Source organism: Cynocephalus volans, chromosome 1 (genome assembly GCF_027409185.1).
Source record: "Cynocephalus volans isolate mCynVol1 chromosome 1, mCynVol1.pri, whole genome shotgun sequence".
Taxonomy (NCBI): Eukaryota; Metazoa; Chordata; class Mammalia; order Dermoptera; family Cynocephalidae; genus Cynocephalus; species Cynocephalus volans.
Genome location: NC_084460.1, coordinates 43789464 through 43804649, shown reverse-complemented (window position 1 = coordinate 43804649; position 15186 = coordinate 43789464). Strand labels below are relative to the sequence as shown.

The window sequence follows — 15186 nt, the reverse complement described above, 5'->3', positions numbered from 1 at the left end:
AAACACACTAAGACTAAAGGCTCGCAGAAACCTAATCCTGTATTTCTTCTAGAAGCAATGGTTCAGTGTTCACAGCAACTTTACAGAACATAACTACTACAAATGATGAGATCTGACTACATTTCTCTACTTGATGTTATGAAATTTTAATATCATCAAGAAAGAGGCCACGTAAAAATGCTTTATGTGCCCATGTGTATCAAATATTCTAATTAATGCTAAACGTTTCATTTAGAAAAACATACATGAGAGAGATCAACAAACAGAATTTTTCTAGGGAAAGCAATTTTTTTCAACTAAGGAGCTAAGAACCCCTCTCACTTCCTCCCTCATGAGACCTCTGCAAAGAATAAGTTAAACTGCTCCTTTCCTCTTCACTTCTGAGAGCATCCTGAGTACGAGGGCAACCACTGGCATAGCACTGTGTAAGGACCACCTGTGGCTTGGAGAGAACCCACTGTATACCATCAAGTTTAAACATGGTACCTGCAAGCAGTCGAGGGACGTGCTGACCACCCGGGGGGACTTGGACTGGCAAGCCAGCTCGAATGGAAGAAAATACTTGTCAGCTTCAATGAAGTTTGCCTTTGGTGGTGCGGCAGCGCCAAGCCTATGAAAAGAGCAGGAGAGGGCTGAGAAGTGAAATAAAAAGAGAGAGCTTGCTTCTCCTACACCTTACTCTAACTTCTCATTCCACTTGCAACCATTTAATTAAAAGTGCCTGCAAACTGTATCTTGGGGCTAGACAATGAAAAGTTGAACACATGCATTACGAAGAAAGTATTACATGCAGAGAGCAAGGTCTCAGATTAGTGTGATCCATCAACAGCATCCTCGACTGAACCCTGGCACTGGCCATGCCACAGCTATATTTCTGAAATGTGACTAATTTGGGTTAATTATTATGAAGATCAGGAGCAGCCACTTATGGAGCAAGCTGTCCTCATGCCTAAGAAAGCATGATGTGTAAGAGAAAAGGGCTCTGCCTCTTCTGTCAAGAAAAGGCACAACAGCATTAACTTGATCTTCTTTGCCCTTTCCTTCAAGTACATGAGTATTGAGACAGTAACTTGTCACCCTGGCATCGGTTCAAACATTTAGAGATCTGCCATGTGCCCAGCACTATGCCAGGAGAGTCTGTGCTACCTCTGCGGATTAGAAATATAAGGAAACACACAGAGAAAACGGTTCCCACAGCTGCTACCTATTCCCTTCATGCTGTATTTCAGCAAGGAGGAAGTGCTATAGCTTACCTCTGCTTTTCTATTTCTGCTTTGATTTCATCTGGTCAGGAAGAAAGAAAAACACATTAGGAGTATACAACATTTACGTAAAAGAAAACTTTCCTAAAAGATATTTGGAAAGCATTAAAAAGAATGTTTATGAGAGTTTTAAATACAGATGCTGATATGAAGTGAAAGAAGTAATTATAACAGCAATAATAATAGCTAACACTTACATGGCAGTTAGCATGTGCTAAGCATTATTCTAAGTACATGTTTTTAACTCATTTAAAACTCACAACAATCCTATGAGGTAGGTACTGTTATTATCTCCATCTTATTTAGAGCAGGGTTTCTCAACCTCGGCACTATCGACATTTGGGGATGAATAATTCTTTGTTATGGAGTTGTCCTATGCAGACAGGATGTTTAGCAGCATCCCCGACCTCTACCCAGTGGATGCAAGTAGGACTGCCAACCCCTTGAAGTCTTGAAAACCAAAAACATCTCCAGACATTGTCATGTGTCCCCTGAGGCAAAACTGCCCCTGATGAGAACCAGTGATTTTGATGAGGAAACCAAGGCACAAATAGGTTAGGTAACTTGGCTGCTGTTACACCTCAAGGATTGGGGAAGCAGAATTTGAACTCAGGCATTTTGGCTCTCCAGTCCATGGTCTACCAATTTCCCTGCTCTGCAGAATGTATATTAATGATAGCTAACACAATATCATGGTAATATAACAACATCTCAAATGGGCAAAAATATGCATAGAAAACTGGAAACAAACCTAAAATATTGAAACAAATGTAACAAAATACCGAAAGCTATCTAAGTAGTGGGATAATTTTTTCCTTCTGTTTTTTACACTTTCTATGATAAGCATATATAGTTTGTTTGTTTGTTTTTTTAACAGCAAATGCTTTTTATAGCAAGTGTGGTAATATATACATAACCTAAAATTTGTCATTTTAACCATTTTTAAGTGTACGGTTCAGTAGCATTAAGTACATTCATACTGTTGTGCCAAGGCACATATAATTTTTATGAATAAATTTTAAAATCTTACCATGGAGCTGACCACAACTACACAGTCCGGGTTATGAAAATAAAGTGTCATTATTCGGAAATCACAATTTAAGAGGTAGTCTTATTTCCAGGAGAACGAGATTTTGAGCCATTGAAACAAGAGAACACTTTGTCTAAATACACAGAATTCTCCCACATCCACTCATTTGAATGTATTCCTAAACGTTAGGCTCACAGGCTCTACATGTGACCAAAAAGGCAAGAAAGGAGGTTTGCTCTGAAAGCAATGTCTTCAGATAATCTCCAAAAGGCCAGCCTCCTTTACATAATCTCTTCAGAGTCAATGGTTTGGAGTATACAAATTTCCTTTTCTTGGTCAACTCTATTCTAGACTGAACTTTAGGACATGAAAACCAAGTAACTGGACTCACTAGAGGAAGCAATTTTTTACCTTCAAGTCAGTTTTTCAATGTCTTCTTACTATACACATAAGAAATGGTAGAAATGCCCAGATGGTAAATATCAACCATTTTGCTCATGAACCATAAGGCCTGTGACACACAGGATCTGTTAAAGAGAGCTGTATGGCATGGATCCTGCCCTCAGGGATAAGAATCCACTAAGGAAGCAGCTCCAGCTTCCCCTAGCAGAGGCCCACCAGGCTGTGGGAGTGGCCCAGGAAATCCAACCCATGAGGCTAGTGGCCAAGCTTTCAGCTTTCAGAAATCTATACCTATTAACACCACGGCTCTCCTTAAGTGACAAGATCATTTTGTTACTTTATGACATGCCAGAGGGGCTGCCCAAAGTCAAATGTAAAGTTTCCTTCCAATCACGGCTACCTTGTTAGAGTTAAGTTTAAATACTAAATGTATCTGAAACAAACAGGCCTTCACTAGAATCCATGCTGGCCTTTGAGCTCTAAAACAATCTGTTTGGAATGCCACTGCTGCCAACCCACCAACCAATGAATCAATCACAAGGATGGCTAATCAATAAGACTCTGAGGGTAATAAAACCAAATGCAGAAGTTACACACTCAAAAGTCTATGGCGACTAGACAGGAAACCTCAAGGAGAGACCTGGTAGGCTAAGATATGAGGGACAGGGAGGACCTCCTTCCCACCCAACAGGGTAAGGGGTGCAGCAGCTCCTCAGCCCCCGCTGACTGGTATCTCTAGAGACCGTGAGCCCGGAAGTGCCAGTTGTTCTGATTTTTCCAGAGGTCAAAATCCAGATTTTTTTTTTTAAAAGATGACCAGTAAGGGGATCTTAACCCTTGACTTGGTGGTGTCAGCACCACGCTCTCCCAAGGGAGCCAACCGGCCATCCCTATATAGGGATCCGAACCCGTGGCCTTGGTGTTATCAGCACCACACTCTCCCGAGTGAGCCATGGGTCGGTCCCAAAATCCAGATTTTAAGTGAAAGCTCCAATTGCAATTCAAAGCAACTTCAACTATTTTTAAAAATATTATGGCTCAAATAGGACCGGTTTGCAAGCTGCCCTGGCCCTGGGGCTACCAGTTCGCAACTTTTAAGGGATAGAGAACAACCAAGGAGAGACTGCTTCACTGGCTGCAGAAAAGTAACTACAGGGGATAAAAGTGGCTTTTAAGGACTATGACCAGTACTATGTGGACAAAGCATCAAGTCTGATACAACCTAAATGTTGCTAAGCCAAAGAGCAAAGAATAACTGAGGAGCCAGAGAAACAGAGTTCAAGGCCAAACTCCACTATAAATTTTACAGATGACAAAACAAGACCCAAAGAGGTTACAAGCTAGTAAGTGGTGGAGCTTGGTCTCGAACCCAGAAAATCAGGCTCAAGAGCCTGTATTTATAACCTCTCAGATACCCTGACTCTCAAGTAAGCACATGGAATTATTCTGTAAACTATAAATGCAGAACAGCATACATGTGTGGTTTTGCTATCACTAATACAAACCATGAATGCTGCAAACATAGTTCAAAACACTGGTGTTTTTACACCATGTGAGCTCCATCCAGCTGGGCAGGGTAGCTTACAACCTGGGCTCTAGAATGTCCCAATCCTCTTTTCTGGCCTGCGGCAGCATGAGCACAGTGAAGGTATGCCCTGGTTTCGATGAGAATGAGCAGAGGCCAGCGTGACTTGCAGCAGCAGCAGCAGCAGGGGTGGCAGTGCAGGTCACAGTGACTGAACAGAGCAGCCCTCTACTGTGAGCAGGAAAGAAGAACCGTGCTACGGCTACTGGGGAGAGCAACCACAAAAGCCTAAGAAACCGTGGTGGTAAATCCCGTGTTCACAGATCTTCTTTAATTTTCTTAATTTACCCTTATGTATTGCCACAAGAATTAGGAATTGTTGCACTTTCTAAACTACTCTTGGTTGAAGAAAAAAAATCTTGAAAATCCACTTGGCACAGCCGTGGTCCCAATGATGTGGCACCTTTGTAAGGGATGGGAAGAAGCTAGTGGTGGGGTCGGGAGAGGGTGGTCTGATCCGACCTACCTTTGGACAGATCACCATGGCTGCTGCTTTGAGCGTAAAGAGATGACCAGGACAGAAGCAGGGAGAGCAATCAGGAGACTCTGCTAATAATCCAGGCCAGCAAGAATGGGGGCTTGGACCAGGCTGGGGGCTGTGCAGGTGGAAAGAAAGATCAGTCTGAAGCAATGAGCACCATTCTTAGAGGCTGGAAATGTTCAAATAGTAGTTTCATAAGGCCCGGCCTAAGAGTTGGGTTCTAAATATAGTTGGATAATATAATTTTTTTTTTTCATTAAAAAGAGGGAAAACAGGAACAGGGAAAAAAGTGTGTGGTTGGGGGTCTCACAGACAGCATGGCATAGCCTGGTGTTGTAGAAAGTAAAGAAATAGGTGTGAGATTCAGACAAAGGTAGGTTCAAGTCCTGGCACAAGCATCTATTAGCTGAGTGATGCCAAGTGGGTTGCTAAACCTTTCCGAGTCTTGATTTCCTACCCTAAAAAATTAGGATGATAAAAAGCAGCCCCTCCTGAGACCGTAACTAGACACTTGGGTGCAGATAATTCTCTTGACAACCCCATGAGAGAGGTCTTGTCAGATTAGCGACTAAGGCAGTCAGTAAATGTCAGTTCTCTTGCTCTTACCTTAAAACAAGAGTCAGTAATAGTGCAGAATCTCTGGTGCTCTCGGTGGAACCAAGCAAAGCCAAGGGAAAAAAGAATATGAGTGGAACCCAAATAAGTCCTCACCACAACCTAGGGAGGCAAGAACACTCTCCTCATCTGTAACCACTGTACAGGTGAGGAATCTGAGCACAGAGAGGGTAAGCCACCTGCCCATGGTCACAGCAGGATGTGCTACTGGGCAGTCAGGATTCACATGCAGGCTCTCCACTCCAAGGCCAGCTCTCCCGAACCCCTCAGCAATGAGAAGACGGATGAGGACTGCGCAGGAAGAGCAGCAGCTGGCAGGGCACACCTGTCCCACTTTACTGCTCCACCTCCTAACAGGCGCTGTTTCCCCAGCTGCCAATAGGGCAATGAGCAGCAACAAACCAGCAGGCTAGAAAGGAGGGAGACTGGAGTGGGGTGGCGCAGCTGCAGCTGGAAAGCCACACTGTCTTCCCAATTAATACTTTCTGGCATCACTGTCATCTACATGAAGGGGGTGTCACCTCTCAGGTCACACAATCCCTTCATCCACAACTTTGACACCAGCCCACATTCTCTCTTCCACTCCCAAGGTAAGTCCAACAATGACCACCACCAACCTCAAATCCAGCACTGCCCAACAGTCCTTCAGAGGCCCATGCCCCCGAAATCCCTCAGTATCCCTTCACACCTTTGACTCTCCTCAAACATCTGACCTGCCACACCCCTCCCTACTATGCAAACCAATGCTGTCCCTCAACTCCTTCAACTCCCCCTCCAATTACCTCCTCCTCCACTCCAAGCCAGCCTCAGGTAGCTGGCCACACTCTGAATCTTGTTCCCATGTGTAATTGTGAACTCTTTCCTGTTCTCTGCCCACAATCTCTTTCCCTTCCAGCTGACCTAGTCAAATGCTCCCACTAGGCCCTTTCCTTGGCCTGTCAGACTTTGACATGGCTAACATGCCAGCTTTCCTCTTTCTCCATTTTCCAGGATGAATCCCATTAGCAGGACTGTTATCAGAATGACAGGCACTCAGTAGCCTTGACTCTCTGACCTTTAGTCTTAACTCCTGGCAAAATCCCAAATTTAGATTACACTACTATCCCCTTTTGGCCTGTCTCCACCTAACCAGACCTCTGACAACAGGCAAGTTGGTAGGTCTAAAAAGCCATAATTAGCAACCACAAATGGAATCATAAATACTGCCAGTTAATCCTATCTTCTCTTACTCCCTACAATGATTACTGCAAATTTCTCTACAATCCTCAAATAGCCCATCTCTTCCCTCCTAATCATCACCATTACGTCACCTTCCTCTCCACTCACAACCAATGGAGTGGCCTTCAACTTCACTCAGAAATTAGAAGCCACAAGGAGACTCTCTCAACTTCCTGTGAGCAAACCTACAAACTGACCTACTTCTCTACCCTCTCTGCTCTCTCCTGCTGTAAGAGCTGGCGTCTAATCCTTCCACCTCTGTAGTCTCCCTTCCCTGCCTGCACTATTTAGAATGTGATGACTTTTCACCATGCTGGGCCACCACCATCAACCTAGGCCAAATCACCATCATCTCCCACCTGGACCAGTCATTACAACAGCCTCTTTACTGGTCTCTCTGCTTCAGCTTTTACTCTCCCTCCCACCCCCCAGCAGCCAGAGGAATTCTCTTAAAATATGGATCCGATTACATCACTCTTTTGCTCAAAATTCTCCAATGGCTTTCTATCTCACTGTGTAAAATTAAAAATCTTGACTTTGGCCTCCAAGCCTCTATATGATCTGGCCTCCTGTTATCCCTCTCTGATATCACCTTCTGCCACCCTGCCCTCTGGCCTACTTGTTGCTCAAATACAACAAATGTTTCTTTTTCAGGGCCTTTGCACTTGCTGTTCCTGAAGCCTAAAATGCCCTCCCTCCGCCAGATTTCCCCATGGCTCACTTGCTCACTTCCTTCAAATTGCTCATCAAATGTCACCTTTTCCGAGAGGCCTTCCCTCATCACCTAAAACTGCCTCTCTAACCCCTCCTTGTCGCCCTATGTCTGCTTTATTTTTTCATTTTACTGATTTATTTCTCTAATCTTTCTTCATAATATTTATTACCCTTGACATTATCTGTCTTCCCCCGTAGAATATAAACTCCTATGACAACAGAGACTTTGTCCTGTTCATTGCTGAATTCCCAAGAACCTAGAATTCTTCGGCACAGAGTAGTAGGCTCTGAATATCAGTTGAATGGATGAATAAACTGTCCTTTCTCTTTCCTGCATTGTTTAACCTCTCCCTCAATTGGCTCCCTTCCCAATGACATTTAAACAAGTTCAAGTCTCTTCTACCTTTAAAAAAAAGAAAAGACAAAAAACAAAACAAAACAAAACAAAACAAAACAAAACAACTTCCATGATCCACATCTCCCTCCTCCTCTTCACATCACAGCCAAACTTTGGGAAAGAGTTGTCTACACTCACTGTCTAGTTCCTCACCTCCCACTCATGCCTCAACCCACTCCAGTATGGCTTTCAGCTTCAACACACCACCAAAACAGCTCAAGCTAAGGCCACCAATGACCCACATGTCTCTAGATCTGATGGGCATTTTTCCAGTCTTCATCTGACTTCCAGCAGCATTTGACCTTACTGACCTCACCCTCCTGGAAATTTTCTCTACTTCTGACTTCATAACCACACATTTTCCTCATCTGCCCTCTGCTTCTTGCCCATCTCTGCTCTATATCTTCTGCACATTCAGCCTCCTCTGCCCAGCCAGGGAATGGTGGCAGTCCTCAGGCCTAGACCTGGGCCCCTTGTCTCTCCCTCTCTGTATACTGTCTTACTAGGCCTTCAATTTCTACCTTGACTCTGATGTCTCCCAAATTTCTATCTCCAGCCCAGACCTCTCTTATGAACATCAGGCTCATATACCCAGCCACTTATTCCATGTGTCCAATTGGATGTTCAAAGGCAGATTAAACCCAACACATTCAAGTCCTAATTCAAATCAGCCTCCTCCCCTAACCCCTTCCCATATGGTCTTCTTCCCATGCTCCCATTTTAAAGAACAGCATCATTGTCTATCCAGTTGGGTGAGTCAGAAATCTGGGTGCTGGGCTTACCAATCTCTTTTCCTTGCATTCTTACCCAATCCATCACCAGGTTATGTTGGCTTTACTCTCTAACCAGGTCAGAAATCCATTCACTTTGCTCTATACCTATTGTCACTACTTTAGTCCTGGCCACCCACATCTCTCACCTAGATGACAGTAACTGCCCCTTTAGTGGTCCCTGGGCAATCCCTGTGGCCTTCCTCTAAGATGTTCTGAACGTAGCAGCCCAAGTGGTCTTTCCAAAACACAAACCTGGTCATCCTATTACCATCTTCCCTGTTTAAAACTCTTCAGTGTCATCCAACTGCTTTCGACCTAAAAAATCAAACTCCTCACTATGACCTCCACGGTCCTACAGGTTGGGGCCCTGGCCTACCTCTTCCACCTTATCCTCCCCATACACTCTCTCCTCATTTACCATGTTCCAACCACACAGCAGCCTCTTTCATTTAGTTTCTTTAATAGTTCTGCTCCTCTCTGCCACTGGGCCTCTGCTCAGGCTATTTCCGCTGCTGAAATGCTTCCCACCTATTAATTCTTATTCATCACTCAGACCTCAAGATTTTCTCAAGGAAGTATTCCCTCACCCCGTGGAAATTCAATGCCCTTGCAGGACCAGGTTTCTCTCCTTTAGGACTTCATAGGTTGTTAGTATGACCCAGAGGGCCTGAGCATTTGAACACTGCCCCTGTCTCCCAGTAGAGTGCAAACTCCATCAGAACAGGGTCTTTGTCTTGTTCCCTTTGCATTGTGACACCCAAAGATATATCTGCTGAATGAATGTCGGCCTGGTTTAGTAAACAGATGAAAGGACTACATTCAGAACAACAAATATGGACCGGATTCCTTAAGACTGAGGGAAAATTTAAGAATTTTATATTCCAGCACAAGAAAGCTGTTCTCCTCTCAAATCTATAAAATCAAATAAAATACCAAGCTAAAAGACTTATTTACAACCAAGAAAATAAACCAAAACAAGCTTCTTACAGGAAGATTCCAGGAGTAAATCAGCAAATGTAAAATTATTTTCTAAGATAAACTTGCTGTAAAGAAAGTCAAGTATTTTCCTGGCAGGCCCCCTCAGCTTGGTGAAAATGGTGAGAACTAAACACACCTCTGAGCTATTTATATAGGCGACTCCATGTTCTTGCTGAATAAGTAAGTACACATTTTCACAAGTTCACTCTTTTCCATGAAGAATGGTCTTACTGTTTGCCCTAGCACTACTTTCAGAGTCTCCCCTGAGATTTACAAGTACAGGACAGAGCTCTAAATTCATTCATCAAACCACTTGCTTCACCTGCGTCAACATGTTGACGCCTTGCAAAAAGGTCCATAAACAACTAACAGGGAAGGCAGAGAGGGGAAAGCACTCAGTTCCTCCTCCTTTAAATACGGCAACACCAATGTGTCTGAATTTTTGTGGGTCATTTGTTAGGTGTCAGGTACTGTGCCAGTTTTTTACTGCATTAGTACATTTAACCTTTACAATAATCCAGTGACACAGGTATTATCACCTTCATCATCTCAGGAAACTGAGGCTCAAAGAAGCTAAATTACTAGCCCAGGATCATAGGACTATCAATAAGCAAAGCAAAGTTTCAAATTCAGCTCTTGATAAATTTTCCACCAATTCAATAAATAAATGCTTTTCAATAATCAGTGGCAATCTAATTTTTAGATGCTGCTTCTAGACAGATAATCTCCTCTGAATAATCATAAAGTTATTCAACAAAAAGTCATCTGCCAGGGTCTTAAGTCCTATTACTTCTCAAAACTTTTATGAGGTATAACATTTGTAAACAAAATGTCTAATCAAAACACCAGAATTTGCTAAAATTAAAGGTTTTATTTTGTATTTCCATTTAAAGCCTTTATTTCAGTTTAGAGACACTTTAGATATTTTTCAGCGACTTACATTCTTTCTCTAGAATGAATTCTTTCCCTTTAGAGATCCACATGTCTCTAAATTCCATATATTAAACAGAGTAGCAAATCAAAGAATGTTAGATCTATGTTATGATAGAGCATGTGTTGGTGCTGTTTCCCCACCTGGCTGTGCAGATATGGGCAACTTGCTCTCCGAGCCCTGGTTTCCCATTGCCTACTGTACCCCCCCAAAAACATAACTCCAGAATAAGAGGAAGCTTACTGCTGATGAAGAGATATCATAAACAGAAAAACTTGATAACTCAAATGAAGCTTATGTAAAACCAGCTCTTTACCCTCATTTCTTTCTTCTTATTATCGTACATTAAAGTAAACCAAGGACACAGCAATAAAAAGCTGCAGAAGAAAGCTGTGATCTTTTTGACTAGAGGCTTTCAAATATATCTCAAAATTCTGCAACAGAAAATATGGTCTCTTTACTGAAACTTCACCAAAATTTCACCACAGTATAATGACTATTTTAAAGACTCCATTATGTTACATGTAAGAACTTTTCTATGGGAGGCAATAAGCATGGCAGTAACGGTTAAGATATTGAACTCTGGAGCCAGGCTGCTTGTGTTCATACCTTAGCTCCTTCACTTACTGGCTGAGTTACCCTGGCAAATTACTTAACTTCTCTGGGCCTCAATGGAGATAATAACAGTGAGAACTAAACTGTGTGTAAAGCACATGGCACTGTGCTTAGAAACTTAGAAATGCTTAGTACATGGTAGATATCATATAGACGTTACATGATATGTGATTCTAAAAAAGTCATTCAATTTCCTATGAAAAATATATACATGTTTACTATTCTTTTTATATTTTCTTGGTACTGACTAAGAATAATGACAACTAGCAATTATACAGCACTTAGCCTTTAGTTAGCACTTCGTGCATATTAAGTTATTAAATAAAATATTGCAGCTCTTATCATATATATGAAAAGAGGACTGTTAGAATTCAGTTAATTGTAGACGAATTTTGGCATACCCAACTTAAAAACAGATTGTCTTGTTAAGGCCTCCAAACTCCATATAGTTTAAGAGCAGAAATATAACCTAAAGAGACATCATAGGAGAAGATGGCTCTTAAATAAGACAATTATAAGAGGAAGGTTTTAAGAATGTAAGTATATCCCCAATTGAGGGCTGAAAGGTTGAAAATTATTAATATATATCAAAGCTTCATTAACAAGGTAAAGACCAGCAATGTCCTTTGAGTGATGAATACTCTCACAGGCTTTCTTGATTTCTCCAGGTAAAGGTTGTAAGGACGTTATCCCCTAATTGTGCAGTCCCTGTCTATGCATTTGGTATCTGTCATTGGGATTAGTCCAAATCTGTTCCATCCTGATAGCCACTGCTTTTACGAGGGACAACTTCAGTCTTCGTTGAATTTAGCAAGTTAACACTCCAATAAACACAGCCTTTCAGTCATGTAATTACATTCTTATTTACTGCGTCTACAAACCAAATAGAGCAGTAAATCATTCCTGAACAAGGAACCAACCGAAACTAAGAACATCAAATCAGAGCACTTCTAGTTTCTATGGTTTGTTGCAGCTTAAAGTAATAATAGAAATAAATAATAATAGTAGCAAGCTTTTACAGAGCACCTTGTACATGCCAAGTTCTTTATACATGTCAACTAACTTAATCTTTACAATTAAAATTAATCTTTATAATTAAAAGATTCTGTAACCTGCCAAGATCACAAGTGGAAGGCAAGGGATTTGAACCCAGAAGTCTTGAGTCCCAGAGGAAAAGCTCCTAGCTCCAGCCATCCATACTATACAGCCCCTACAGCCCTGATCCTGTTCCCCAATATGCTACAATTGGTGGAATTATATCACAGAAGCTGTTTTCTGTAACTGCTTTCTATCACCCAAGCATTTCAATTTTGAGCAATCATTTACAGTTCCTCATCAAAATTAAGGACAATCTACACATAGTAATCTCTAAAATAGTAACCACATTGCAACACTTCATACGCTGGCCCGTTTCAGCTATTTTCCCAAATTTCTCTTCAAAAATGGGACTACCAGACACAAGATTGGGCCTTGAGATGCAGAGAGAAGAATCACCGGGTATTTTGCTGTGTTTTCTACTATTCATAAGTGAAAGCAGTCACTTCTATTTAAGAGCAATGACACACAATTACTGTCTTAAAATAGATGGCCACTTTAAATCAACACTATGGACAGGTTCCCTTACGATAGTTCCTATTACACATTTAATGATAATGATTAGCCACCATTCCAATTTGCTATTCATATAACCTGTAGTCAAATAACTTCCTATATATGCCATTTCTGATGATTCGTTACCAAAACACTTAATAAAACATACATTCCATAATTTAGCTTAGAAAAATCTGAACTTCTGAACAAAGATACGACCCAAATATATCTAATAAGCTCTCAGAACTATAGTCCTTTATAACTCACACGACACTTTTATAAGTAGGTTTCAACAATGAGATATGTAATTTGCTGAAAATTTTATGTTAAGAAGTTTTCTGAAGGGGAAATAAAATAACTGCTTTGAAACTTCCACAATACTCTTAAAGTGACATTGAGAGGACAGAGTCAAGGCAGATTTCAATGTGGTGTCAAAAATACCAGGCTTTTTTGCCTAACAAACTGCTTTGCAGTGCTTATCCTACATTCCTGATAAAACAACATCCAACAGTTAGCCTTGGTTATCTGAATAGAAAAATCTTTAAAAATCTAAATCTCAGTAAATCCCTTTCATTGATCCTTAATTTCACAGGACTAGCAAGTTTCCAGATTATTTAGGCAACAACAACCTCTAATAGTTCTTGACCCTTGAAGGAGTCTCAAACCCTTCTCAGAACCTGATGAAAGCCATGACCTTCTTCCCAGGGAACAGCAAAGTTCACAACCCGATTCCTAAGTCCCAGGAGAACCCTGCTCTATACCTTGCACCAAATGAAGAGAGAAAGGTGATGATAATCTCAAACTCTGTGACAGATCACCCTTCCCATTTATTCAATTTGTTAGGAAAAATGAGTCTTTTTACAGATTCCAAACCACAGGTATTAGGGTGGTGAATTAGCTTGAAGTCAGCCCTAGTCAAATGTATTGATCTTCCCCGCCCAGAACTCCATTCTCCCAAAACTCCACGTGGAATACTTCCTGCCTTTCAGTATTCAGCTCAAATGTCACCTCCTAAGAAAGGATTACCTTCCTGACCACCCTAACTACAGCAGTCCTCAGGCCCTCTTTATCATATCTTGCTCTTTTATTTTCACAATAGTACTTATTAGCATTCAAAAATGCCTCGCTTATTTTATTTAGTCTCCTCTATTAAGAGTATAAGCTCCTTACGTGCAAGAACTTGTCTTCTTCCCAACTGTATCCTCAGTGCCTGGTACACAGCGGGCATTTGATAAATATTTGTTGAATGATTAAAACGAAAACGCAGGATATTGATGTTGGAATCAACTATCAAGCTTTTAACTAGCTATGAGTTAGACTTCTCGCTCTCTTTCCGTAATCTGTGGGGCCATTCAATCAGCAAATATTGGAGAACCTACTGTGTGCCAGGCACTGCTGCAGGTGCAAAGAGTACAGCAGTGAACAAATCAAACAAATATCTTCACTCTGAAGGCTCTGTATTTCAGTAAACCGCACAGAATAAGCAGATGTCTTGCACTCTACAACGTCTCTACAGTTCTTCCTTGAGGGAAAGAGCTATGTGAGATCCCCAAATGAAAGGAAAACATTCTCCAATGTCGTATTTCCAAAGCACACCTCAGGGGTTTCCCTAAACCAGTCGGACAGCTCTTCAACCTGAGGGAACCCCAACCAGCAGAGCCCAGGGGAAGAAAAAATTGCGGCAAGAGCTACTGCTTCTAAGGACTTGGAGGTGGTGAGGGGAGGAACCAGGAAACAGGACGAGGAGTCGTGGCAAGAGCCCCGAGCTGGGAACCTGGAGAACCAGCCCTGGCTGTCACCAACTTGCTGGGTGACCTTGGGCCAGTCCCGAGCTGCCCGGGCATCTGTTCCCCGGGGGTATAATGAGGAAGAGGCCGGAAAGGTGGGATTCAGGATCGGGGTGAAGCGGAGGCCAGGAGGCCGGGGTGAAGCCGGGTAGGGCAACGGCCGGCGTGGGGAGGCCAGCGCGGGGCCGGACCCGGGCGGTTCACCCACCGAGCGCCACCTGGCAGGCCCTGCGCAGCTGGGAGTGCTGAGGCCGCTTCACCTCCTTGTCGGCTAGGATCTTCTCCAGGGCCCGGGACACGAACATGCTCTTGGTCTGGCTTTCCTGCATGGCCCCGGCCCGGCGGGGGCTCGCAGCACCGCGGACGGGCGGCGCGAGCGAGGGGGCGAGCGAGGCTGCGGGCCCGGCGTCCCGGCCGGCACCGGGCTCGTCCGTCCGCGCCGCCCCGTCAGGAAGCGACGCCGCGGTCCCACGGCGCCGCCATGTTGGAGCGCGTCACGTGACCACGTGACTGGAGGGGCCGCTACGGCCGCCGCGTCCGTCGACCCCGTGACTCCGGAGGGGCGGGGCCTAGAGCGGGGGCGGGGCCAGGTGGGCGAGGAGGGGAGGGGCGAGGATGGAGGGAGGAAGGAGAGAAGGTGGGGAGGTGAGCGGGAATGGTTGAAGGCTAGAGGGGACGTCGGGGACGGAGAGGAGGAGAAAGGGAGGAGAAGTGGTGATGGAGGCGAGAGGAGAGAAGGTGCGGGTAGCAGGAGGTGAGGAAGAAAGTGAGGCACCGAGGAGCGTGAAAGTGGAGATGAAGGAGGTGA

The 15186-nt window shown here is 43.3% G+C and overlaps 1 protein-coding gene across 2 annotated transcripts in view; it reads right to left on the bottom strand.

The window, feature by feature from the left end:
• ARFGEF2 (ADP ribosylation factor guanine nucleotide exchange factor 2) overlaps positions 1–14813 on the bottom strand; it is an 85484-nt gene extending 70671 nt beyond the window's left edge. The window contains exons 1-3 of one of the 2 annotated variants that reach the window (XM_063080532.1): positions 14587–14813; positions 1254–1284; positions 487–610 (exon numbers count right to left, since the gene is read on the bottom strand). In XM_063080532.1, the coding sequence (XP_062936602.1) occupies positions 487–610; positions 1254–1284; positions 14587–14707 (276 nt within the window). In that variant the 5' untranslated portion in view covers positions 14708–14813. The remainder of the gene's footprint in view (positions 1–486; positions 611–1253; positions 1285–14586) is intronic. The other variant, XM_063080526.1, reaches the window with a different exon arrangement.
• Positions 14814–15186: the final 373 nt, after the last annotated feature.